Source organism: Alligator sinensis, unplaced genomic scaffold (assembly GCF_000455745.1).
Source record: "Alligator sinensis unplaced genomic scaffold, ASM45574v1 scaffold7_1, whole genome shotgun sequence".
NCBI classification, from domain to species: domain Eukaryota; kingdom Metazoa; phylum Chordata; order Crocodylia; family Alligatoridae; genus Alligator; species Alligator sinensis.
Genome location: NW_005841843.1, coordinates 5690687 through 5717645, shown reverse-complemented (window position 1 = coordinate 5717645; position 26959 = coordinate 5690687). Strand labels below are relative to the sequence as shown.

General features: G+C 42.1%; 1 protein-coding gene across 2 annotated transcripts in view; it reads left to right on the top strand.

Annotated features, from left to right (window-relative positions):
- SLIT3 (slit guidance ligand 3) overlaps positions 1 to 26959 on the top strand; it is a 393886-nt gene that overhangs the window by 230484 nt on the left and 136443 nt on the right. For both annotated transcript variants that reach the window (XM_025205769.1, XM_025205766.1), the window contains 4 exons: positions 9172 to 9240; positions 10500 to 10571; positions 10755 to 10826; positions 17641 to 17712. In XM_025205769.1, coding sequence (XP_025061554.1) covers positions 9172 to 9240; positions 10500 to 10571; positions 10755 to 10826; positions 17641 to 17712 — 285 coding nt within the window. The remainder of the gene's footprint in view (positions 1 to 9171; positions 9241 to 10499; positions 10572 to 10754; positions 10827 to 17640; positions 17713 to 26959) is intronic.

Sequence of the window (26959 nt, the reverse complement as noted above, 5' to 3'; positions counted from 1 at the left end):
TACATCATCTAGGGGAAGGGTGGCCTTCTGTTTTACACATTGCACTGGGACTCAGGAGGCAAGTCTTTGCTGTGTCACAAAGTTCCTTTGTGGCCTGTGGAACAAGCAGAGTTTGTGGCCTGGGCGAACCCTGTGGGACAGTGGGTGCAGGGTGGTTCAAAGACCTTCAGGGAGGCAGTTCCTAGAGCAGTGGGTGACACATAATTTTGAGAATGGGGCCAGGAAGAAGGGCTATGGTAGTCTTACCTATTCTGGGAACTCCTAAACAGTCCATGGCTGAGCTGCTGCCACTGCCATGGAGTGTTCTGCCTGCCCCAGCTATTGTTTTTAAAGCAGCAGCAGCAGCAGCAGCAGCCAAGGACTGTTTTGGAGTCCCTGGCATGGGTAAGCCATGAGGCTGCTCTTGGTACCTGGGTATGGACTCAGGGGACATGGCATGATTCCAGTGCCTCTCCTAACTTGGCACCAGGAGTGGTGCCCCTTTCATCCCCTAGTTACGTTATTGGGCCTGTGGACGTTGTTTACTCTGTTTGAGTTCTACCTTTGTTAAATAGGAACTATCCACTCTTGCACTCCTGATCTTGGAGTAGATTTTGTCTGTGGCTTAATTTTAAGTTTCAAGAGCTAAATTTATTTTGTGATGTTGTTTAAACAGTGTGTAGTACTGTAGGCCCTAATCATTATAATGCTCTTTGAGATCACTGGATGGAAGAAGCTAGGAGTTCATATGTGATTTTATTAAATGAGTATCCATGCAAATACTTAAGTTATTCAACACATAATTAAACTATATGTTAAATCCATATTTAAGAGACTTGCATTAGAAATCAATGGTGGAGAACATTACCAATGGCTTCAAGCTGCAGAGGCTAAGGGCATTAGGAATCTAGAGATATTATTTTGGCTTCTAGACAGCTGGCTTTATTATAAGGCTGCTGACAGGCACTGTGATCAGTGGCTTGGTAACCATTTGAATCTAGGTGATAAAAATTCAAAGTGCTTTTTCAGTTCAGAGCAATGTTTCTTTGAATAGCAAATGTCACTTTACTTTATATTTTGCTTTTTTGGCTAAGCATTAAAAAAAGGAAAAAGACTTTCTTCTACATTAACTTGGTCATAAGTACATATAACCTACATATAACCTTGGGAATCGATACCCAGGTTCTGGGGGTGGTGCTTTAGTTAGAGCAGCTCTGAGAGCCGTTCTAATTAAAGTGCCTGCAGTGTCACATGTATTCAGCATCCCATGCTTCAAAATGGCAGTGGGGATGATTTAACTTAGTTCAAGTGCCCCACCACCATTTTGAAATGTGGGGACACTGACTACATGTGAGACAGAGGCCATTGGAGAACACTAATTAGCACACTCCAGTAGACTTGCAGCCAATGCATGCTAATTAGCATGCCTCACAGTAGAGGTCCATCACATGTATAGGTGCCCCTTATGTTCATCATTGTAATCAGTGAGGATGTTGAGATTTTTAACAGCAAAATATAGTATTACCCATCTGGTACTATATGATTAACTCCTTTTTGTTTAAGCAGGTTCTCTTCTTAGATGAGGACTAACCACGAAGGGAAGACATGATTGTTCAATAAGCCCCAATTCACTGAAGCATTTAAAATCAGGCTTAAGTGATTTATTGAATTGGAGCCTGTATTAAATTAGTACTATATGTCATAGGAATAGTTATATGATTTGGACATATCCATAGGCTCCCCATTTAGCTGAGTCCTACATTGATGCTGTTGCTTTTTTTAAACCAGCTCAAGTGTATATTGTTATACAGTAAAAAGCTATGGCGATTTTGAATTAATGGAACATAAATGCATTTTAGGGAGTACAATGTTTGCCAGCAGTTGTAGCCTAACCCTTGTATAATGTGGTTGAATGTTAAATAGGTGACCTTTTTCATCTACCGCCAATTGCCATGTGTGAAAAGTATATATTAAATACTTTTCCTGGTTAAAAGTGTTAGGAGGCCAGGCAGACAAGGTTCTTTGGGTGAATCTGATATCTTTTATTAGACCAACTTAAATAGTTGGAAAATAATTATTAAGCAAGCTTTTGGGTTCAAAAACCCTTCATCAGGCAAAGGGAGTGTCTGCAGTTGGTGTGTGCTCTTCCTGAATGGAATGAAAAGTAAAGAAGCCAGAGGCTGGGCTGGTGTGCATGCAAGACAGGCAGTCAGTGAAAATATAGACGGAGGAGTCAATGGGTGAGAGACAGGCGGTGGGGGAGAGAGAAGGGGGCTGAATATTGGAGAGATACCTGGGGAGTCAGATGTCAGGCAAGTTATAACGTGTCATAAATCCAATGTCTATATTTAGTCCATGATTTTTAGTGTCCAGGAGGTTGAAGTGGAGTTCATAGGCTCGTCTCTGGAAAGTGTTTTGTAAGTTTCCTTTGAGGATCAGAACTGAGAGATTGGAGGGAGAGTGGTTTTCTTGTGAGAAATGTGCCCCCCACTGGTAACTGGGTATTCCTGTCTTTGATAGATTTCTGGTGCACGTTCATTCTGGTGCGCAGTTGTTGTTTGGTCTCACCTATGTATTTTCCATCAGGGCATTTGGTGCATTGGATGAGATATATTACATTTCTGGAGGTGCAGCTGTAAGATCCAGGAATGCTGATGGCTCTGTTGTGGGGTGTAGTGATTGTGGTGGTGGTGGAGATGTGTTGGCAGGTTTTGCATTTCTTGTCATGGCATGGTCTGGATGTCAGTGTGTTCCATTCCATTGGCATAAATATTACCACTCTGAGTAAGTAGCTTACTATAACCAGGGGCAGATCCAGAGGGGGTGGAGTGCTTTGCCTGTGCATTGCATGTGCAGTGAACTCTCTGAACTCATGAGCATGTCAGCAGAGATCCTGTGATATGCTGTGAGCTCTATGGGCTCACTGGCTGGTTTTTCCAGAGTCCCTACTCTGAAGCAGCTCTGAAGCTTGATGGTGTTTGCTCTTCCCCTGCCTCCTTGCCTGCCACTTAATTCAAGAGCAGGGAAAAGTATGGGAAAAGCAGCAGAGACAGTGATGCTCAACCCCTGCTTTCATGGACCCCAGAGGCTGCGCTACACCAGCACCAATCCCCTCCTGTCCTCCAGTGCTGAATTCAGAATGGAGGGGTGAAAGGAAGAGAGGGTCCACCTCCACCTTTGCCCTATTTATTTATCACTCACTTGCAAGAGTTTAGTGTTTACACCAGCTGATGGTGCCATCTTATGACCTTTGTGCAAGAAAGGATGTTTCTATTAAAAAGGTTTTTTTTTATTTAGGAAAGGATTTTGTCTTCGTATAAACAGTCAAAGATATCATGGTCCTGTTGTCTAATCTAATCCAGGCAGGCGTTTGGTCTGTTCCCCTATCTCCTCTAAATACAATTCTATCTTTATGGAAGACCCTGTTCACTCATGTTTACTTTTACATAATGCAAACAAATAAAAGCTTGCTGTCTGTTTTAGACTGGGTAGTTTGCACAAAAAACTTTGGCAATGTAGCAGTCTGCATGGAGACAGACCCTGTAACATGTCAGTAACCTATTATTATTGTTGTTTGCTGTAGTAAATGCAGAGTAAGTACATTTGCTGCCAAAGAAAATGAAACTGTTTGTATGTGGCGCAGATTCTAACATGATCATTGCATTATAGTTTCAGCCGTACATGCAGTACACTAAGCACTCCACTGTTTGTTAGTCTGTTCTCCCTGATGATATTTGAAAACCCTTTGAAGAAAGGCGTATTGATTGCAGTGATCCACATCAGTCTTTTGGGAACTCAAGCCACGGGGCCTTAGAGGGAAGAAATCTGCATAGTTTGCTTCATAGAGAACTTTTCCCCCGTAAAATTGTTCTGGCTGAGGAAGTTGGATTTGCTTGTAGAAAAGGCTTCTGGGCCATGTAGAAAATTGGCAGAAACTTGTGGGGTCAAATGAAGTGGCAGACCCTTCTGAGGTTGCATCCCTCCAACCCCTCCCACTACCTCTTCTGCTGCTGCCCCTGGCACTGGTCTCTGCTGCACAAGGTGTCAGACTCAGCATGGAACAGTGGTAGAAGATAGAGTTCCTCTTCCTGCTCCTGCTCCATGCTGTGCCTCCTACCATAATCCCCAGTAGCTGGGAGCAGGTTCTGGAAGCAGAAACCTGCTCCCTGGCCACTACTGTCCCTGGCTGACAGGGGCATGGGGGGATGCCCAGAACTGCTTAAGTCCTGCTCCAGTTGTGGGCTGTGGGAAGTGGCCCTGTGGAGTGCTGGGCTTGTATGGGGACAGCATAGCAGCATGCATCCTTTTAGTGCCTGCTCTCAGCCAGCAGGGGGTATTGGTAGGGACACAGGCAGACGGCAGGAACAGGAAGGAGGAACTTGCATGCCTTCGCCCCTGTCCCCAGCTGAGCCTAGCACCCATACAGCTGCTCCCTGAAGCTCTCAGCTAGAGCGAGGCAGGAGCAGCTTTGGGTCTCCCCCTGCCCCCGGTCAGCTGGGGACAGTGGCAGCATCAGGGCTAGGTGGGTCCTCCTCCCTGCCTGACCAGCTACCCAGTGTGCCCCACCAGCCCAGGGGTTTCAGCCACACTTCGCTCCCATCTCTTCTTAGTCTAAGGGATGGTGTACCATACCCCGCCTTTTAGTAAATCCTGATTCTGGCCATGGTCACATGTGGCAACATGTACTGTGTCAATGGAGTTCTACACTTGTCTTTTCCTTGCCGCTGGTCTCTCCACCTCAGCACCACAGTTCCACTGGAGCCTCAATACTATGACTGCTGCTCCCCGTCGCTGGGAAAAGGAGAGCTTCTTGGAAAAAAATCAAGGTGTAATATTGTAACTGATTTCTGGACAGACCAAATAATGACATCCCCAACCTATCTAGTCATAGCTGCTTCTTTTCACTACTGTCCTTGGAGAACCCTCCTCAGGTTTCTGGGGAGCAAGATGAGAGTAATATGAGGCAACCCCTTCCCCTGCCCCTCCTTCAGGGCAGAAGGCCTCCTGTTTTAAAAATCATCTGGCATAGTGATTTTTTTTTAAATGGTTGTATTTCACAACAATACTCCTTACAAAAAAAAAGTCTCATGATTTGATCCATTACTTCTACGAGGGTCTTCAGTTCTAGAACGTGACCATTTCAGAGTTACAGCAAAAAGACTTAGGGCTTCGTTACACCATGTATTGTGAGTCACACGAATGTTGATCAGCGTTAGTGCTAGTGTTGTCCCCAACGGACAGTGTGAGTTCATGACCAGTGCGCTATTGCCAATGAACACACAGGGGTGGAGGATCCAACTTAATCTTTATTGTTTCCAGTCTGCGCAGAGAGGGGTGCTTGGCAATTGTTTGCAAAGCAAGCACCACCGGTTTCTACCTTTGGGTACCTTTTATATATATGTTTGCAAGTGTATCACTCAGTGATTGGTTACAAGCCACTGACATAAGACGTTCTCTACTGAGCATGTCTCTATACCTATGTTTTAGCCATGTAATTCATTTACATACATATATGTTTCATTAACATACTTTTGCCCTGCCCAGGGGTGTGATTTTTAGCATTATAATGAGACCTTTTTCTGAACTTCTTGCTATCTTACAAGTGTCAGGGAGACATCATCCTGCTGGTGTTAGGGAGGCATTCCAGGAATCCTCCGCATCCCACACGCTGTGCTCTGCAAGCATCTCTTAACACACACATGCCACACCCCTCCCAACATCAGTAAGTTGCCTTAAGTATTCAGTTAGATATAGTTTGCAAAAGCTAGATATGCCATAAAAAGATTACATAAAAAGATTACATCACTAGCTTGAGTTTAGAGCTGGCACATGTTCAGAGCAGCAGGAACTTGGAGGACTGAAAGGTAAGAACCACCCGTCCCCAATTCCAGGCTTCCCCCCCTGCCTCCTGGGGCTCCCCCAGGTCCGCCCATCCCTTGGGGTCCCCCCACCTGGCTTGTTTACTTGTGGCTGCCTGTGCTGTCTGTCCCAGGAGAGCAGGCAGGGAAGGGTTAACTTTCCTGCCCAGTCCCTGCCTCACTCCTGGGCAGCTGCTTTTTTCTAGGCTGACCTGGCCCAGAGAGCCACAGGGCTTTGTGGCTGGGCAGGCAGATTAACCCTTTTTTGCCTGCTTCCCTGGGATACAAAGCACCGGCAGCCGCAAGTAAGTGGGGGCAGGGAAGGGGATGGGGATCAGTGAGTGAGGATCTGAGATGCTGGGAGGGGTGGTGGGAGGGCACTGAGCCGGATCTGAGCAGTGTGGGAGGAGGGGCAGGTGGGGTGTTTACACTAAGGTGTACATTAGAGTGGTTACAGTTTAGTGTAACAGAAGCTGGGTAATGTGGATCAAAGATAATCCTGCCTTGCAGTGGTATAACTTTGAGCTGCATAACAAGTGCTTAAAACTAGTTTTAGGTGTTAATGTGCAGAGAATGCAGGTGTTAAAAGCTCCAGGAACTGCCCCAAATTGCAATGTAACAAGGCCTGTAGGCAAAACCACATTTGGTTCTAAGGGTTCTGAACCTTCATTATTCATCTCAGTGAAGGTTACTGAGGTAAGGAAGGCAGGATTTTAAATATGAACACGAAAGGTCTGATAGAAGGGAAAGACAATCCATTCAGATTACTTCAGCCCAGCTATTAAAAGTGAATGCATTGTTTCCCACTCAATGTTACTATCTGCTAGCTATTTGAAGGACATAATCATCACCACTGTTTTTGTAATTCTTCCATATTTGCTCTTTCCCCACCCCACAACTTTTTATCTAGTACCAGGCTTAGCTTGCCCTAACAGTGTAAAAAAATACATTTATGTTGAGGAATGGCTTTACAAGAAGGGACATGTTGAGATGCCTGTAACTTCTTGCATGTGTGCAAGGTGAATTTGCACACAGATGTGGCTAGGCATGTTATTGATATGCAATTTCTTATGATTAACCATGAAGAGAATTAATTGACATTGAAAAGGGATGTCCTAGCAAAATTGTAGAATTTTTAATGTCTTTTATCAGACTCTGAGCTAATTGATTACTGGAGTGCCACTAGTGTGAAGCCATGTGTAATTGTTCCTAAGAGATTATAATGCTGAAGATGTTTTAGATCCTCTAATGACTATGTTAAGGAGTAAGTTGCCCTGATTTCAGAAAAGAGTATCAACATATATGGGATATACATGCAGCTGTTGTGCAGAGATTCAAAAATGTAATTGAATAACACCAATTTGAAATATCTTCATATCTTGACATGTGAGAGTTTCTGATCATATCCCAAAACTAGTGTTAAGGGATATTACTTTCTCAAGATTTTGCATGTTCTCTAGTGTAGATAAATATTTCAACATTTGAGCTAAAATATTGTCATGTGTAGGGCCCTACCAAATTCACAGCACAAGTGGGCTATGTTGCAGCTCCCTGAATCTTGCAGGTTCCCCCATGTGCCTCCCCTCCCCCCCAGCCACTGATTGGTGGAGGGGCCCTACTTGCAGCTGACTCCTGATTGGCAGAGAAGCAAAAACCATGGTTTTAAACATGGCACCATTTTTGCCTCCCTGCTGGTCAGTAGTAAGCAATGGGGGCACTGGGGCCCCTTGGCCAATCAGCGTCAGAAGGGAAAAACCATGTCATATTAAAAATAACTTTTTTTGCCTCCCTGCTGATCAGGAGCAAGTTGCACGTGGGGTCCCTCCACCTGTCCGCTGCGGGGGTAGGGGGTGCGTTTGGAACCTGCGAGTTTAAGGAGCCGCAGCACAGCCCACTTCCACCATGAATTCAATAGGTCATGTACTTGACAATATAATAGGTACATTGATATGTACTCCTGCTACAATATAATATGTACATCGATATGTACTCCTGTGCAGAGAAAATTGCAGTGAACAGACTGAACTCCTGTGTTGTTGTTTATTGCACAATCCCCTTGTTTAAACGATCCATGGGTGTAACTGACCTTAAAATGCAGTACACTGTCTATTATATCAAATAAGCTTACTGAATTTTTTTAAAGATAGAAATAGGTGTTAGACATTGAATTTTGATGCGTGTCTCTCAGGGCCCCTGTAGATGTGCAGGCAAAGATGCAATAGGATTTGATGCACGATCCACACAGTTGCGCTTCCTGCCATGCTACACATGTATGGCAGGAAGCATGATTGTGGGATTGTGAATTAGATCCCATCAAATGTTATTGCCAGTGCAAGGGGCTACCAGCCATGGGGACTGGGATCCAGTGTAATTTGGAAGCTCCTAGGCTTGGGGATACACATGCCTCCCCCCACCTCCTCCCTCCCTCTCTCCCTTCCTCCCTCCGGAGCTTCGATCAGCTGACAGGGCTTCTAGTCACAGGGGCCCCTGGCCACACATTCAACTAATGGTGTGATAGGAAGCAGCTACCTAATTATTACACATATGTGGACTAGCTTTGTAATTTATTCCTCTTTTTATCACACCATTAATTGATTGAGCATGTGCTTGGGTGATCACTTAAGGCACGATTAACGGTTAATCAATTCTTAAGTGTAATGTTTAGATAGGATCTGAAGTTCTTCCTCTGTTGCATTTTGAAAAAGAAAGGAAGAAATAAAGGAAAAGAATCCTGAAATAGATGCTTCCATAAAAATGTAAATGAAATGCGAGGTGAAAACAATCAAGTGTTTCAATTTGTACTGGTGAAGTAAATGAGGCTCTGATGTACAAATATGAAACAAAGGAACATATCAGACGAGCATTTGTTTGAACTCTGCCTCTACAAGAAATTCTCAGTCAGAGGATAGAAATTGTCTTAATGGGGTCAATTAGCATTTGGAGTTCCTAGTAGAAACGTCAATTAAATATAACCTCATAGCAAGGACAGAACACATAATTTTTTCCTTCCTTCTACAAGTATCTTTTACAAAGGCCTAAATGAAGTTTCATGGTTGTTGTAGGTCAGAGGTCTTTGTTGTATTCACTTCAAATGTCTGGAGTAAACAACACCAGCAAGTTACTCTGGTGCTTTAAATGTGTACAATGTTAGCTTGGTATGCCAATCTAAAAGATTTGAGAAGACTTTTAGAATGAGTCAAAGAATCCAGCAGGGTGGGGGTTTTTAAGTTTTGATAAATGTTATCTGTCATGATATGTTAAAGTGATGCAGCCTCATTGGGCAAAAGTTCTTGTTACTATTTTTACCTAATTATCAAAATGTGACATTTTTCAGATACCTGGAAGGAAACCATTTAACAGCTGTACCAAAGGGACTGTCCAGCTTCAGGCACATCACACTGATGTAAGAAATTCATGGTTTTAATGGCAATAAAATTTGATGATTCCCTCCATCATGTGTCATGAGTGAAATGTAAAGATTTATGCTTTTGAACTCATTTCTTGGAGCTTATCATGTAGGCAACCGTTTCCTTTGGCTGTTCTCAAAACTGTTGCATCAATGTGAAACAATGTGGCTTCAGCTGGAATTGGCAGGTTTATCCATACAATACTGAGTTACAGCTAGAAAGACTATCAACATGGCAGAAAATATGAATCCTTTAAGCCAGTGGTTCTCAAACTTTTTTTTTTTGTGGACCACTTGAAAATTGCTGAGGGTCTCGGCGGACCACTTAGTCTCCTCTGTGAGAAAAAATAAATCAAGTGCAGGGCCAAATACAAATATTCTCAATTGTTCTGCAACCTTTCTGCGGACCACCTGAATGGAGCTTGCAGACCAGTTGTGGTCCACGGGCCACAGTTTGGGAACCTCTGCTGTAAGCAATTGTTTTGGATCTCATGGCACTGAAAATGAAGGAGATAAGCATAACCTTTTTTACTTTAATTTATGAGCAGTGGAGTAGTTGTGCTTGTAGGTTCAAAACAGATCCAAAAAAACTCTGTTCACCCTGCTACACCCATGACAGAACTGAAATGTTTGTGAATAGTTTTATTTGGTCATATTTGACACACTGTTTTGAGCAAAAAGAAAAATAAGAAAAGAAAGGGGGGCTTATTTTGAAATAGTCTAAACATTTTATTCAACTTGTTTAAAAACAAAATGTTTTACTTTTTTAAACCATGAGAAAAACCCAAAAAAACTTTTTTTTCTGATTTTTTTTTCAGTTCAGCCTTCAGAATGAAAAATCAGTTATCTATATATCCCTGCTTTAAGGGTCCTCTGTTCGTATGTCTAAAATATATATACACACAGCACATACATAGAAGTGGTAGCCAGATAAATTGAGTGGGCAGCTTTTTTTCCTCATCTTTCTACTTCTGCATCTCTCCTGGAATCTTTTTTCCTCTTCCAGTTCTTGTGCCTGTGCATTGGCATTGTTCTGCATCCTGAAAATATTTAGGATAGCATCTTTGAGAAATAGTCCAAGGTGACTGGCTTTAGCACTCTTCCAACATTGATTATGGAAGATGATGGTAATTGATAATGGCTGGCTTTGAAATTGCTTAAAGTAATTGCTTCTGGAGTCTGATTTAACATTTTTAAATGACTTGTATTTAAAGTCATTTGTATAAATGACATATCTGCTGTGTGTATTTCTTTAGTGACTTGAGCAACAACAGCATCAGCATGTTGGCCAATTACACCTTCAGCAACATGACTCAGCTATCAACGCTGTAAGTAATCGGAAGTTTTGGCATCAGTTCTATTTTCTGTTTGCTATGTTATCAGGTGCATTAAACAATGATGCTTCACTAGTTATTTAAGTTGGTGGCTTTCCTTGCGGCTTTTTAAATGAATTAATAGCAAAATAATCAAAGAAAATATAATGTTGCAACCACATTATCTGATTCTTCTAGGATCTTGAGCTATAACAGACTCCGGTGCATTCCAGTCCATGCATTTAATGGGCTCAAGTCTCTTCGAGTGCTGTAAGTATTACTTATTCAATGTGTCTGGGTTACAGCTTATTAGGATGCTGTAGATGACAGCAGGGTTTTTAATGAGCAGATGGCTTTTACTTGATTCAGTACACCATAAATATTTTCACACAATTAGCTTCAATGTACTTGTACTTAGATGCAATGCATCCTGTACTGATTGATGCAGGTGAATACTAAGCTTGTCCATAAGCAAAGAGCCAACCATATACTTCCAGGATGAATGCCCTCTCTTTGCTATTATGGGGATATGAATGAACAAGAAAAGGGTCTCTGTGAGATGGCGTATAGCATGTTTTTTCAATAGCAGGTTCTATCCAAAGACAAAGTGGTAACTACCTCCACTAAATGGAGGAATACATTTCTCTCCATTTATTCCCATAGGTCATACAGAATTAATTGAATTATAGCATTTGTATATATTTTTATATTGGATGCTTCAGAATGTTAAAGATAGAATATTGCTTTGATAAGGAATTAGGTTTTTAGTACAGCTTGAACTTCTGTCGAGCCATATAAGCTTTCAACCCCACAGAATTTTATGAAAGTATGAAAAAGTAAAGTACCCAGAAACCAATATAATTCAAAACAAACTAAAGGGGAAAAAAGGGAAGGGTGGGGGGGAATGATATTAGTTAGGCTTATTAATCAGGGTTGTAGTGCTATCAGCTTTGAGAAACACAAGATGTGACTGTTCTGTCATGCTCAGGAATGCTGACTCCAGGAATGCTGACTCTTTTCAGTATAATGGTTAAGCTGGCCAGCTGTGTGATAATGCAGATTTAGAGGTAACTGTCTACCTCCAAACTGCAACTGTTAGTTGCAAAGATGCCTATCTATGTGTGTCATGTTATAGCGCATTGGGACATGATACATACTATGGTGCCATCTTGTACCTACTGTGGCTAGTGTAGGATTGAAATCATTGGCTCTATAGTGACTTTAGGCCTATTGAAATCTGAAGGCAGGTGAGCTTCTTTTTAAATTTAAGTCCCATAGCTCTGTCGCACAAGACATTTTGTTTACCTGGTACTCAGTAAAAAACAAGAAACAGCGGGGAAATTCAAATAACAGGAAAAGAATGGCAACAGCAGCAGGTTGTGTCCTTCATTTTTTGTTGCACAATTCATTACCTCTGACCTCCATGAATTACTGTGACAAACAAGAAAACCTTCCAGGTCTGTTAAGATCAGACAGAAATGAGGATCCACCATGTGATAATGACATTACAATGTGTGTTGTAATTTTATTGTGCCAAGCAATTCATAACTCTCTTCCTCTTGCCCCAGTTTAGTGCTTGCAACTTGAACTTTATTACTCTGCTTCCTTGCTATCACGTGCAATAAAAACTTTTTTTTTCTGTTTAGAGTATATTCTTATGATCTTACCTCATTTAAAAGGATGTCCTGCGCCTGAGATTTACTATCACCACCTATAAGCCTGTATTTATCCCCTCTTTTATTATTGTAAATTATTTATTAGCCATATATAATCATGAATTAGGCATTATAAAAGAGGGGTCCTCAAACTGTTTCATAATGAACACATATGACTGCCCATTTGCAGCCACACAGTCCACTTACTTTTCTATCTGTCATTGTATAGCTTATTTGTGCCAAGCAAAGCCACTACTTCCATGGAGAAGTAACACTACAAAAATACTAAATATTTGTAGCAGCTTTTAATGCTTGAGTATAATGTTTGGAAAAATTGTTGGGAGTCCATGAAAAGTGACCAGCATAGTGTATAGAAAGGAAACAGAGTTTTCTTCTTTTGTTTTCTTACTGTCTTTGTTGTATGGATTCAAATGAGAAGCCCAGGAACAATCAGCAAAACTTTTCTAATGATAATGAGTGATAAGGTTACAGGCCTTTCCGGGACAGTATTTTTTTTCCTTTTTGATAAGTTCTGCATAGGGAGCAATATGACATTCAAGCTTAATCTGAGAGCAGTAAAGGTATGTAGCTTTATTTTTATTCATTTTAGCAGAGACTCTATGTAAACAAGGAAGTGATTGCAAATAAGTTAGTGTGTGAATTTAAAGCAAACTAACTATTCCACACAGTAGCCTGGGACTGAAAAGCTCCATCTTCTGTTGTTTGTCCCTCAGGCAATCCAGTTGCTGTCTTCTGCTCCCCATTACTTGTATGCAAGCTTCTGGTATATTTACCTGGTGGGTTTTTGCATTCTGCAGCATACTGGGGATGAAGTGAAGAAATTATAGTTTCTTCTTTACTTTGGTGCTGTGCTTTATAGATTAGTGTTGTATATCGGGGGCCAGTAACCTATGACCAGGGCCAGATCTGGTCTGTGAAGGTCCAATCTGGCACAAGGGATTGGTTTTACAGAGCTCCTCTGTGCCATCCCCTCCACAGCACTCCTTTTTGTTATAGACCATGCTGCTCTGCTATGTCTGCGCTTACTCTCACTGCAGAAGGGATGAGCAGCAAGGGTAAGTGCAGGCAATTGGTTGCTCCAAAGTGAGGGGAGGGGCAGAGACTTGTGGCCCATGCTGAGGGCTGGATTGGAAACTGTGGCCACTGTTGGCAAAAGGTCACCAACCCCTGTGGTTTATGGTTATTCTTGCATTTTTGGCATCAAATATTAAAGCTAAAATGGGAAAATGAAAAAGATTAATGGTTGGAAGTTGGTTGTTGTAAGGGTTTCAGACAGTGTTCGTGGGTTCACTTGGGTATTAGAAGAAGCAGGGGTGATTTATGTTAAGGCACATTTATGGGCATTTGGGCTCAGTTTCTTAGCCATGTCACAGATTTCCTATGAGACCATGAGCAAATTTAATCAGTGTACCTCATCTTCCTCATCTGTAAAATGGGATTAATACATAGCTATGTCACTGGTATACTGAGGCTTAATTAAGTGAGGCCTGGTTCTCAGAGGTACTGAGCACCTGCAAATCTCATTTACTTCATTTAGAAATGTGGGTTCTTGGCCCTGAGTAGCTGCAAAGTGCTCAGAGAGTGTTGTGCTGCAGAATTGCTGTAGAAGTAGTAAATATTATTACACAGCAAATTGTGAAAAGCTCAGGTGGCTGAGGGTGAGTGCTTGGATTCATAACTGCTGGAAGCCCTTTCTGACCATTGGGAATGTTCTCCTAGCCATGTTTCTATTCTCAGTTGTTGATGACTCCAGGGAGTTTAGTAGCTGAGTTAAATTCTGTACTAGCTCCTGCAGGCTATCCTAGACTGTGACACAAGCAAAGGATAGATTTTAGAGTCTCAGATGCTAGCTCTTGACTTTCTTAGAAGACCTGCTTAATCAAATCTTAAAAGAGCCTCCTGCTTCGAGGGAGATAACACTGAGCCCTCTCAGTCCTGTGCAGAACAACACCAGTGAAATGAAGCCCAAATGGGACTCTGTCTGTGCTCTATACATTTGGAAACCTCCAGATTGATTTGATTTATTATGGCCTACAAAACTCTGGTGTCAGCTACAACTCTTGCCACATGTCATCTACGTTGTTATTAAAAATCAATTCTCCGGAGGGGAAAAAGTGCTTCCGAGTGACAGCGTGCAATCTGTTATTGTCACTTATTTATTATCCATGTTCTCAGGAGAATTTAAAAGAGAAAACATCAGCAAAACAATTTCCACATTTTCAATTTTTATTTTATTTTTTTAATAAAAAGTACATACATATCTCCTCATCTTGAACCATGCTTACTTTTAAAGATAACGAACCCCTTTCATGCACGCACCCAGTGTCTTCCCAATTCCTCCTGCTTTCCTTATCTTTGCTCTGTCAATAAACAGAAAACATGTATCTGACAAGCAGAATAACCATGAATGGACGATCTAATTACATGAGCCTCTGGTTCTGCTTCTCTCTCTCCTGCTTCCTTTGTCCTTCCTCCTCAGGCCCCAGTACTGTAAGTGCATATGCATGTGCTCTGCTTTAAGTATATGAAGGGTCCAGCTGAGGTTTATGGGACTGCTCATATCTTTACTGTTAAGCTTGTCTGTTGGTCTTTATAAAATTGGGGCCCTATAGCCATTAGAGGCTCAACCAAATTTTCAGTTAAGGCCAAAAGAAACATTTCCATGCACTGAAAAATAGTTTATTGTTTACTGACTTAACATTCCCCTGTGGCAATTGCCACCTAACTAAATAAAACAACAGACGTGTGCGTGAGAACCTGGAATGAACAATAAACAAAAACACGTGTTTGTCGTCTTTGCTTATTCAAGGACCCTGTAAAAAATTAGTAAATGCACACATGTAGGGGGAAAAAAAAGAAATTTGGATTTTCAGTTTTATTAATTAAGGATGGTTTTCCATACTGTGCGATCTGTTCAGATCCAGAACATAACCATCATCTTGACTTGTGTGCACGTGTCGAAACTGCCCACATTACTGCCTAATGTAGAATGTGCCAGTCTTTAATACATATTTTCCAGAAAAGTATGGAGCTCTGTATTGTGGTTCCCCTGTCTTTAATACGTTTTTGTCGTTTTAGTTACCCAGGTGTTAATATTGTTGACATCATTTTTCTATTAAGATGTGCTTTCTGGTATCCATGACACATACATCAGCCTTTCCAATACACACTTACAGAATCCCATTGGCAATCCAATCTTAAAATGTTGATTTTTAACTTTTTCCTAACTAAATGGATCTGTCTGTCATTTGCTAGCTTACCTGTAACTTACTAAAGGGGATCAATGATATTGCACAGAAATGAAGCAAAATGCAAATATTTACAAAATAAAGAGAACTCAGATGCCACCAGAAATCATTCTAAAGGTTCTATTTGAACTGCAGTGTTGCCGGCCAATGAGATGGAAACCTCTCATAGGTGCCTAACAATAATGGCAGAGATCAGAATGTAACATCATAAGGAGGCCATTCTTATTTAAATACGGTAATTAATTCTCTTCTGGGTTTTGAGTAGTTAAAGCTATAAGGAGGCCTCATCTTGCAGTCTCCGCACCAGTAAAGCTATTTCTTATATAAGGACTGCAAGGTAATGAGCTGCTCATTTGTAATATTTTTAATGTGTTCCCTGCACTGGTGTGCTCATTCCTCCAGACAAGGTAAATATTAAAGGTCTGTCCCTGTTTATTCATGCCAAAAGTGATTCTTTGCGAGCCAAACTCTTAACACTCTTCCAGTGATGTTTCAGCATCAAAGCAGTAGAACGCAAGGCTATTCATTTGTAAGATCTTGAAGCAGCAAAGAGTGCAGGTGGAAGGATTGTTTGCCTCTCTGTGTGCTATTGATGAATCTTCTGTTGCAAATCTTTGCAACGCAACAAGATAGGAATTGCCCTGGAATAGCATTATTGTGAATGTTGGATGATAAGCAAACATTTTTTAAAGGTGCGCTGCAGGCTATGGTTGGTTTTTCACCAGTGCTACTACGGGAAGGGCAGGATGTAAAAAGAGACAGTTTGTTTTCATTTAGGTATACTGTTTTCTCCCTAGGGGCCCAGATAGCTCTTTTAAGTGAATTTTACATGCAACATAGCTAACATCTATAAACCAGCACAGTGAGAAATAGGAAGCAGTCACTGTATACCATAAATATCAGGACAAATTAGAAAAGAAATAAGTCCTGTAGAAGCATTATTATAAAATACACACATACCAACTTTCTGTTCTGCACACTGTTACAGAAGATTATAGCAGACTCCTTTGATGTGAAAGGTATTTAAAGTCCTTTTTGGTCCTCAAGGAAAGAGTCCATTAATACTAAAGATTTATGAAGGTGGGGGTACAGCACATTTACTAGTCGCTGTTATACATTTGAAATAAGTATTTAGACATTGAACCATTGAAGCAGTGCCATTGATAGAGGCTTTTTCTACTCTCACCTTCATTTCCTTTTCCTTGTCATGCTCATTTGGGTCACCTTTTCCAATTAGATTATAAGCTCCCTTGTTTAGGAGGTGGCTTGTGCTCTTTTTTTTTTGGTTTGTTTTGTATAGGACTTAACACCTAATGTCGAACCAGATTGGGATCTTTGATTAATATCTCAATATAAACCACATATATCTGTAATAGTAAGTAATTACATTTTCATTGTAATGCCGTTTATCCTGAAGGATTCAAATAGCACATTCATCAAACAATCAGAAAATTCTCCCATCTGTACATATATTTTAAAATGATATAGTTCTTAGAGTGGCTGATAAAATGCCTGTTCAAGTGGTCTGGGCAATAACTGAAAACCCTCTGGGAAAGATTGTGTTTAAACTCAGTTCAAACTCAAAATATGCTGGCTTCCTTGTTTATTGAGGAAGAGTACTTCAAGCAGCTGAGTTCCAAGTTTTTTTTTCCTAGAAGTGTAAATGTGTCCATCTATACAGATTGGTATTTTCTATTACTGATGTGGGAACTTGGGACCTGAAACTGCTAATATATCTGCCCACATTGGTCCTTAACTCCCTCCTGGAGTTCCATTAAAGTCAATATTTAATTTCATCTTTCACAATTCTTGTCTTTTGCTTCCATCCTTCCTTTGTGTTTTCAGCCAGAATTATGTGCAGGAATGAAGATCTGCAGTTGCGGGTATTTTGAAGCAATGCTTTTTAAAGGAAATAATGAGCAAGAGTGCCTTTCAAATAAAAATCTAATTTTAACAGCTTTAATGATTGGTAGAATTCTTTATATCAGTATCACATGGAACAGGACATAAGCAAGCATGGGCTCTAGTGGGTGATTTCGCTAGTGGGGTCTCTGGAGAAGAGGCAGTTCAGTTTTCATTCCAAAGCTAACTCTTCAAACTGGCCGAAACGCCACTGTGGCACTGCATTGTTCTGATACCTTGCTTTTTTACCTGTTCTAGAACTCTTCATGGCAATGACATTTCCAGTGTTCCAGAAGGTTCCTTCAATGACCTTGTGTCCCTTTCACACCTGTAAGTACTTTATCACTGCATTAGTCTCACTGTTGATACAGTCACCGAAACAGCATAGATTATGTTGGTGACCTAAAGTTGCACAGCTTTTCATAGTTCTCATTTGAAAAATCTCTTCAAATTCAGTCAAAGAAATACTTGAACTTGTGGTTGTTTGTTGTTAGAATATTTTCTTAGGACAAACTGATTGAACAGATGTGACAATTTCCTCTTCTGTTAATTGTGTATTAACTCTCAAACTTCTAGCACTGTGTATGTGAAATTTAGATTGCCTTATGGTCCAGTGATAGATAGATAGATAGATAGATAGATTGATTACTATCCATTCAGGAGTGTGAAGTTTTTTTTAAAACAGAGGAACACCAATGTATTCTGGACACATCTGCTACCACGTATGTGCTTGGACCTCAACATATAAAATTCTGTTCCTTGATAAAGTTCAAGCAGTCCCCCACTTACAGCAGGTTACATTCCTGGAAAAGGCGCTGTAAGTCGAAATGAGGTAAGTTGAATCTGATTTTCCAATAGAAACAATGTTATAATAGGGGGTTATGTTCCTGACCAAGGGCCTGATGAAACCGCTGCACTAAGAAACATCAGGAAACAGATGGTCATACAAAATACAGTACAGTATATGCAATTCATACACAGCACGTCCTTGTTCCTGTTTCTGAAAAGGTCCCGAGCACAGACGCTCTCCAGAGTCTGTCAGTACCAGGGAAATCTATGTCACTTCATTTCCAATTTCTTATGATTTTGTTGGTGACTCAACTTCTAACCTGTTAAAGGCATCAATTCTCTTAGTTCTACAGAGGCAAATGCTTGGTTCAGCTAGCAACTGAGACTCCCACAGTTATGTAGCTGGTACAAGATTCAGTTTATCATGCTGAGGCCTCAGAAACAGCAGAGCACAACTGTAAAACTCAATTGTCCACAATGCAAATTATACCCTAGACAGGTCTTATTTATTTTATGGATTCTACTTATTACCATTCATTTGAGCTGTGTGTACCTTACACTTTTGGCAGCTCATACTTCTCAACAGACAGTCTGCAATGATTATGTTGGACCAATGTGGCTTTTATGACTCCCTAAGGTGAACAGTTTACCTAGGAAAACCATATTTACACTTCATTTAAAGTAAACTCTGAGGAAAACCCAAACAAATGGTGCATGGCATGTTTATCTTTTGAGTTCTACAGATACCTTTTGAAGCCAGTCTTCCCAATATGGAAGGTGTCATTTCATTTCCAAGTGGAGATAAAGGACTCTAATTCAATCTCACTTATGCTGACCAAGTATTTATGCTGACCAAGCAGTGTATAACATACATTTAGTATAGTATAAGCACAGTGTAAAATATTTACTGGAAAATAAATAATTATACTTAAATATTTTATCTGGTATAGGATAGAGATTAAGTTTTTGATCAGAAGCTAAATCTGGTTTTTAAATTCATATACGATTATGTTAAAACCTTATGGGGTCCATATACAGATTTTGTCCTTAGTAGGGTAAGTATTATTTCCCTGTTTGGTATGGGGGTGTTGAGACAGAGATATAAGTGACTTACATCCCATAAAGAACAGACCTTGGATTTATTAATTGGACCATGTTACGTCTATATTGAATGACAGATAATTCATAAAATTTGCAAGATCTTACAAAATTTGAATTTTGGATAAGGCCTGGAATGAAAACAAAAGGATAAGCTTTGAACCAAACACTGAAAACTAGTCCCTCAAAAGACAGTCAATTCAGTATTCAAATTTTGGTCTGGGTCTAGATAAGTGATTAAAGTATTCAAGTTCTGGCCATATATATATATATAACATACTCTCCATGAACATGAAATACATTTGGGCTTTCCATATGAAAATGCAATCCAAATACCTATTCTGAATTCTTCATCACTTTTCCCTCCTTTTAAGCCTTTGAGAAGACCAAAGGCCAGAACTTGTATACTTTAATCACTTACCTAGACCCAGACCAACATTTGGATCTGAGGTCTGTGGTTTCTGGGTGGCAAGTCACTTATATCTCTCTGTCTCAGTATCTCCATACAGAACAAAAATATACATATATCTATCTTATCTATCTATAGACCTATAGACAGACCTACAGATAGATAGATAGGTCACTATCTATCTATCAGTTCCCACTTCTGAATGGATACTGGGGTCATGCTACATTACAAATGACAATCTCTCAAATTAACTATTGAAGTTGAAAAGTTGCATTTTGTTAGCATAAACAGAATTAGTCTTTTCTTTGTTAGTCAAAGCTTTTGCAATCGGTGCAGCAGTAGTATATTTTGAAATGGAAAGATCAACAACAGATCTAGATAGCTCTGAGTTCTCTTACAGAGCTGATGAAAATACATGAAAAGATGTTTTTACTAGAATTATTTTGCATTTCAAATGCAGCACTTTTTAATATTGTTTTTAGTAGGACTGTATAGATATTGTATCTCCAAAGACATGTGGAAAAGTTTATCTATGTTTTTTATTTTATTTTTTTAAATAAAGCCAGTGTTAGCATACTAATCAACCATCCCAAACCAAATGCTCTTCTAGTTGGCTATGCCCGTGTTAGGAAATTTAGTTCTTTTTAAAGTAATACTGTCCAACTGGCAGTTCATAGGCCACATGCAGATTGTGAGAGATTAAGTTACTTCCCCTGTCACTCCAGCTGCAACATCACCCGGAGTCTCTGGGCTTCTTCTCCCTCCTTCCTACCCCTTCCCAGATGGCATGACAGTATGGCGTGCAGAGCAGTGAGGGAGGTAAATCTGGGGGCTGCAAAAGTATGGGCTGCAGCAGGGGGAGGAAAGATGGGGGAGAGAGGGGAAAGTAGGAGGTCGATGGCCAGCAGGGCCTGAGATGGCTGTGCATGCACGCAGAGCACCACAGGGAGCCTGTGGCTTGCCCTGGTGCAGCCTGCGTGGCATATGGCTTGTAGTGCTTGAGTTCCCCAGACACTTGGAAGTTTCACAACCCCAGTATAAAGCAATGCTAAAAAGTCTGAGCACTATGGCTAGAGATAGAAGTTACACATAAACCAGTTTAAGTGATCAGAAACTGGTTTAAACCTGTAACAGAACAGAAGCTCAGTGCACATAAACCAGTTTCAAAATGGCTGAAACTGGTTTAAGATAAACCTGGTTGAATGTAGTATCAGACTTAAGTAATTTAGGTCAAACCAGTTGATGAAACTTCTGTCCTAGACCCCTTCCTGGTTCAAGTTAAATCACAGTCCCCCAGCATCCCAGCATGCTTTGTAGCCCTGGGCTAGACTGTGCTGTCTGCTCCAGAAAGCATGGTTGGCCTCGCCCCTCTGCTCCCTATCTGGAGCAGTGAGGGCTGGCTCACTGCTCCCCAACCTCCCACCCCCCCAAGGCAAACCTCAGTTTGAGTCTAGGGCCAAGGAGCGGGGTTCAGCTCACCTTCCCATGAGTACAGACTGGCCCTGCCCTCCTAAAAACGTAGTGCTGCCTGCAACTGTGGACTACAAATCCCAGAGGGACCTGGAAGCAGGAAGAGGAAGTGACAAGCAACCCTCAGAGTCCTGCTGCTCTGATTGTGGACTGCAAATCCCAGATGCCTGTGGGGCAGCAGGAAGAATAAGTGAACAGGCAGCCCAGGCCGTGTTTATAGATTTTCAGAGAAAGATCTCTTCTTGTTCAAGCTTTTATGAATTCAATGATACTACCTACCCTGCCCAGGCAGAGCATGGGCTGGTGCCTGGCCATGCCCCCTCTGGTCCAGCAGGGTTTCCTCTCTTCCTTCCCCTTTGGCAGCAGCTGGCAGATGTGCTCTAGCACCCCTGGCTTCTGGCTTGAGCCACTGCAGGCATGTGGCTGCATTACCTGAATCAAAAGTGAATGTGTGTTCATTTGTTTGTCAGTTCAATCCCTGCAGTTTAGACTAACCTGCAAAGACTGAATCAATTCAGCCTCAAACTTTTTGACTGTCTGTGTTTACTCTGTTGTGTACCTCCTATACAAGTACTTAAAAAAGCACTGTATCCTCTAGCTAAGGTGTAACCTTAAAGTTGACAAAGCAAACTTAAAAACTCCCATGATTTTTTTCAGTGCCTCTTCTTGCTACCCCAGTCCACAAGCCAGCTACGTGAACCATTAGACTACCAGCCACTCACACTGGTGATGATGGACCCAGAAAACTTATCAAATAATGCCCTTATCACTTACACCATGTATATCTCACAGATAAATTTTTATTAAACAGCTCACCTTTCTAATCCTATTGACACATCTTTTATTTATCCAAACTTGTGTCTGATTTAACTATCCTCCATAGTGCTGTATAATAAGCCTGTGCGAGGTGGCTAGTGTTCGCTTTGGGTTCAGATTCGAATGATTTGGGGGACAGTGATTTGATTTGGTGATTCGAATCAGTGTCCTGAATTGGTTCAGCAAAATCTGATTCGAAGATTCGGCTGCCACTGAAGCCGCCAAATCTCCAAATCAAACAGGCCCCATCCCCTGCCCGCTCTCTCAGCCCTGTCAATGGCTGCCCCGCCCGGCCCCAGCTCCCAGCAAAAAAAAAAAAAAAAGCAAAAAAAAAAAAAAAAGCCCCCCCCCCCCATGTTTTTGGGGGGGGGGGGGGGGGTGATCCCCACTGCCCCCCCCCACTATCCCACGCTGCATGGGAGGCTGTGCCACAAGATGCCCTGATGGCCTCTGCAGCAGCCAGTGAGTGTGGGGCATTTTTTTTTTTAAGGAGCCGGGTTCACTGGGGCCAGGCAGGGCAACCGTTGATGGGGCTGGGAGAGCGGGTGGGGGATGGGGCTCATGGCAAAGCCCCCCATGCAGCATGGGACAGTGGGGATTGCCCCCCCAGAAGGAGATGGTGAGTGTGGGGCTTTTTAAAGAGCCAGGATGCTGGGGCAGGGCAGCCATTGACGGGGCTGGGAGAGTCGGCAAGGGTCAAGTGGTACTCAGGGGGGCTGTGGGAGCAAGCAGGGGATGGGGCTTGGTGGGGGTCCCCCCATGGTCCCCTTCCCCCTCTCCATCCTCCCCTGTCCCCTACTTACTGGTATGGAGTCCGGGTCCATCTCCCTGCGGTGGCGAATGGGGACTGGCCAAATCTCCGAATCTCTCCAAAGCTCTCTGAATCTTTTCCAAGTCAATTTGGTGAGCTTCAAATCAATTCGGACCTTTTTATTGGTCTCCCAATTTGATTTGGATTCAGAGATTCGACCACCAAATAGGGCCAAATTTCCTCTGAATTGAATCAGCACCCAAATCTTCGCACAGCCCTACTGTATAATTCAACTTCATCTTGTTCATGGTTATCCTAATTTTAAGCTGGTTAAAACAGAAATATGTGCATCTGAGAGGAGAAAATCTGCCCCTCATTTCAAAGACTGTTGTTTTGCAATAGTGTGAGATAGAGGGATGCAGTGCTGGACTCTGCTGTGGGGCAGGAGGAGAAAAGTGGAGGCAGAGGCCCGTGGTGGCTTTTTTCCCCAGTAGTACAGAGCCTCCCTGGCAGGTGTATTCTGTTATGGGCACTGCAAGCAAACCTTATATGGGAGGGTGTGGTCAGGACTCAGGCAGGGGCTGGACCAGACACTAGAGGACCTCTGGAGGTCCTGCTTCTCTGTGATGCCCCCATCGCCTCAGGCCCAGGCCCAGGGTCTGGCCATGCCCCAACTCTCGCTGCTCAAGTGGCGAGTAGGGTGAAAACCCGGAAGACTCTGGTTGGGGTCCCGTGCCAGTAGGAGATGGGTGGGAGGGGGGGTTAAACTCCTCTTCCTTCCTCTCAGGCTTCTGGTGTCTGGCCTCCCCCCCCCCCCCACTTGTGCCACTTGAGCAGCAAGCGGGGCACTCGGGAGAAGGGTTTTCTACCCTTACACTTACCCCTACTCCTACCCCCACCCCCAACCCCTTCTCAGCCAGCTGGAACAATGATAGTGCTCTGGATAAGGAGAAGAGGAATGGGGCCAACCCTGCTCTGCCTGAGCAGACAGCACAGCCCAGCACAGCTAGGGCTGTAAAGCATCCTGGGATGCTGAGGGAATGTGAGCTAACTTAAACCAGGAAAGAGTCTGGGACAAAAGTTCTATAAACTGGTTTGACCTAAATCAGTTAAGTCTGATATACTACATTCAACCAGGTTTAAACCAGTTTCATCCATTTTGAAAGTGGTTTATGTGCACTGAATTTCTGTTCTATTACAGCAGAGCTTTCCAAACTGTGTGCCGCGACACATTAGTGTGTCGGCGGCAGTGTGTAGGTGTGTCACGCGAAATGCAGAAAATTTTGCGGAAGGGCACCGAAGAGCTCCCTTACTCGCATCTGTTTCCCTTGGCCCCTCCCCCGGAACTGAATTACTGTGTCGCGAAATGATGCATGTCTAAAAAGTGTGTCACCAACATGAAAAGTTTGGAAAGCTCTGTATTACAGGGTTAAATCGGTTTCTAATCACTTAAACCGGTTTATGTGTAACTTCTGTCTCTAGCTTTTGTCATCCCCATTTCCCATTATGTGTGTTGGGGTGTTCTTAATGCTAAACAAATACATTCCCAAACTGGAAAAGTTCAATTTTGTGTAGGCTTGCAAGAGTTGTTCAGTTGCTCACTGATATGAAGTCAAAAAGTCAACCCCATAGTTTATCTTTTGTAAGCAATGGTGTTACAGAAAGACATGGCTAGATTTTAGTTTTTCTAGGTGGTGTTGCAACACATTTAATTTTGATGAATAGCCCTACCCAGAGATTGAACTTATGAACTCTCAGTAAGAATCTGTCTAGAGCAGAATGGTTTTATTAGTCACTCCCATTGAAATGTATCAACAAATTTTCCATCATGTATGAATACAGAATTTATATCCTGTGTGAATTCTTTTTTTTATCACAAAGAAGTTTAAATTTAAAATGCATTGTTTATAATTATGTTTAATATGATTCACTAGGTAAAGACAAAATCTAAAAAACAGGTTACATCATTGTTTTGCTGTAATAATCCTTCCCCAGACAAGAATCTCTTTAGATTGTTGGTGCCTTTTAATTACTCTAGCTAGTTTTCAGTGTTTTATATGTATGGCTTCCTATCAAAAGTGTTACATAATTAAATCCCATGCTACTTTCAGAAGAGTAATTCCCAAAGGTTTTTCAAGGTCTTTGAAGGTCAAGTTGTCCCATTTTATTAGGGATTTTCAGAGTGTAACGGAGCAAAATCCCCAAATTCCACTAAACATTTCAGTGGGAGTTGAGCACTTATTATTATTGGGCTCCTGTTAAAATTCTGGCCTTTACCATGATTTTACTTCCTCCCTGGTCTCATTTGTGATATTCAAGTCCTGGTCACTGCTTATTACTGCTTTTCACTGCTTCATAGGCATCTTGCATCTAACAGTGATGCACTTCTACTTGCTCTATAATTTAATGAAAATGGAATACATTTTCATATCTACATGGTGAACTTGCTACATTCCTGAGAGACATGCTAGCACACTTCCCACTTCCCTAGTGAAGATGCTTCTTAAACTAGAAGCAATGTAGCCATATTTATGTGGCACTTTATTTGGGATAATCACTGCTGTCGAGTGACAGGACAAATTAGCCCACCCCTTACTTGTCTTCTTGCATGTTTTAAGTGATCAGAAACTGGTTTAAACCTGTAACAGAACAGATATTCAGTGCACATGAATCAGTTTAAGAATGGCTGAAACCAGGTTGAGATAAACCTGGTCGAATGTATAGTATCAGACTTAACTGATTTGGGTCAAATCAGTTTATGCAATGTCTGTCCCAGACCCTTTGCTACTTTAAGATAAACCAGACACCCCCAGCATCCTGGCATGCTCTCTGGGCTGCAAGGGGCTCTCTGTTCCACAGCAGGGCTGGCCCCTCCCCTCTGCTCCCTGGCTGGAGCTCTGGCACAGACTGCAAGCTGTTCCCCCACCTCTCCCCCTCACCACTCCTTGCTAAGTAGGAATTCCCCCCTCCCCTCTGTCTTGCTGGGGAGGTGTCTGTGTATTAGCCAACAGACTACATGCTGGCCATGGTCCTGCTGAGTCAACAGGTAGAATCAACAGGCAGGGGGTAATGTCCCTCTGTTTTCTTAATGAGGTGATAAACACTGTTATCAATTCCCTGCTAGGCTGATCACAGTGACCTGCTGGAGCCTGGTCACACCCCCCTCAGCTCCATGCTGTGGAAGGAAGGGAGGGCTGCTCTAATGTCCCCCAGCTTCTAGCCTGAGCCACTGCAGGCATGTGCCTGCATTTCTGGGACATCTGTCCACTTACAAAACTGATTTAGCCTAGCCAGGTTAGACTAACCTGCAACGATTGAATCATTTCAGGCTTTTTGAATGTCTGTCCCTAGCCCTGGTGATAGATTATAGCTGGTAAAATGCAGACAGATTACCTGGGTTTTTGGTTGTACTACTGTTGGTCTAAGGTCATAGGCAGGCAAGGTTCTTTGAGTGATATCTTTTATTAGAACAACTGAGTAGCTGGAAAAAAAGTTTTACAGGTTTTAGGCATGCTTTTGGGCTCAGTCACCCTTCTTCAGGCATAGGGAGTCTCTGCTGGTCTGAGACTCCAAGGAATGAGAGAAGCTAAAAGTGTAACAGGACCTTGTATTCTATCACTCCCTTTGGACTTTTTTTCCCCTGCCTGCTTCCCCCCCTTAGTTTGTCTCCCTTAGTTTGTCTTTCTAACTTCTACCTATTTACATTTTCACTGACATCCTGTTACACTTTTAGCTTCTCTCATTCCCTGAAGAAGGGTTACTGCTCCTGAAAGCTTCCCTTTGGCACGCTGGGAGTTATGCTCTAGTGCCCCCCCCCCCCACCTCCCACCTCTGCACTCCCCACCCTGGCTTCTGGCCTGGGCCACTGCAGGCATTTGGCTGCATTTCTTGAATCAAAAGTGAATGTCTGTTTACTTGCTTCTCAGTTTAATCTCTGCAGTTTAGACTAACCTGCAAAGACTGAATTGATTCAGCCCTGGGCCTTTTGACAGTCTGTACTTAGCCAATGTGCATCACACTTTAGATAGGGCTTTGTTGAAGGGGACTCCATGGCATTATTAACCCACTGAATGAGAAAGCAGAAGGGTGAATGTGAGTGGCTTTAATGCTTCTGATGGCATCACACTTATGCAAGAGATGACCTTTCCTGGGTTTTTTTCTGAAAAACAGTGTTTTGCCTTTTTGTTTTCAATCCTATTTTCCTAAAAAAGCAGTATTTTAAAATTAAATGAACCTACTTCAGT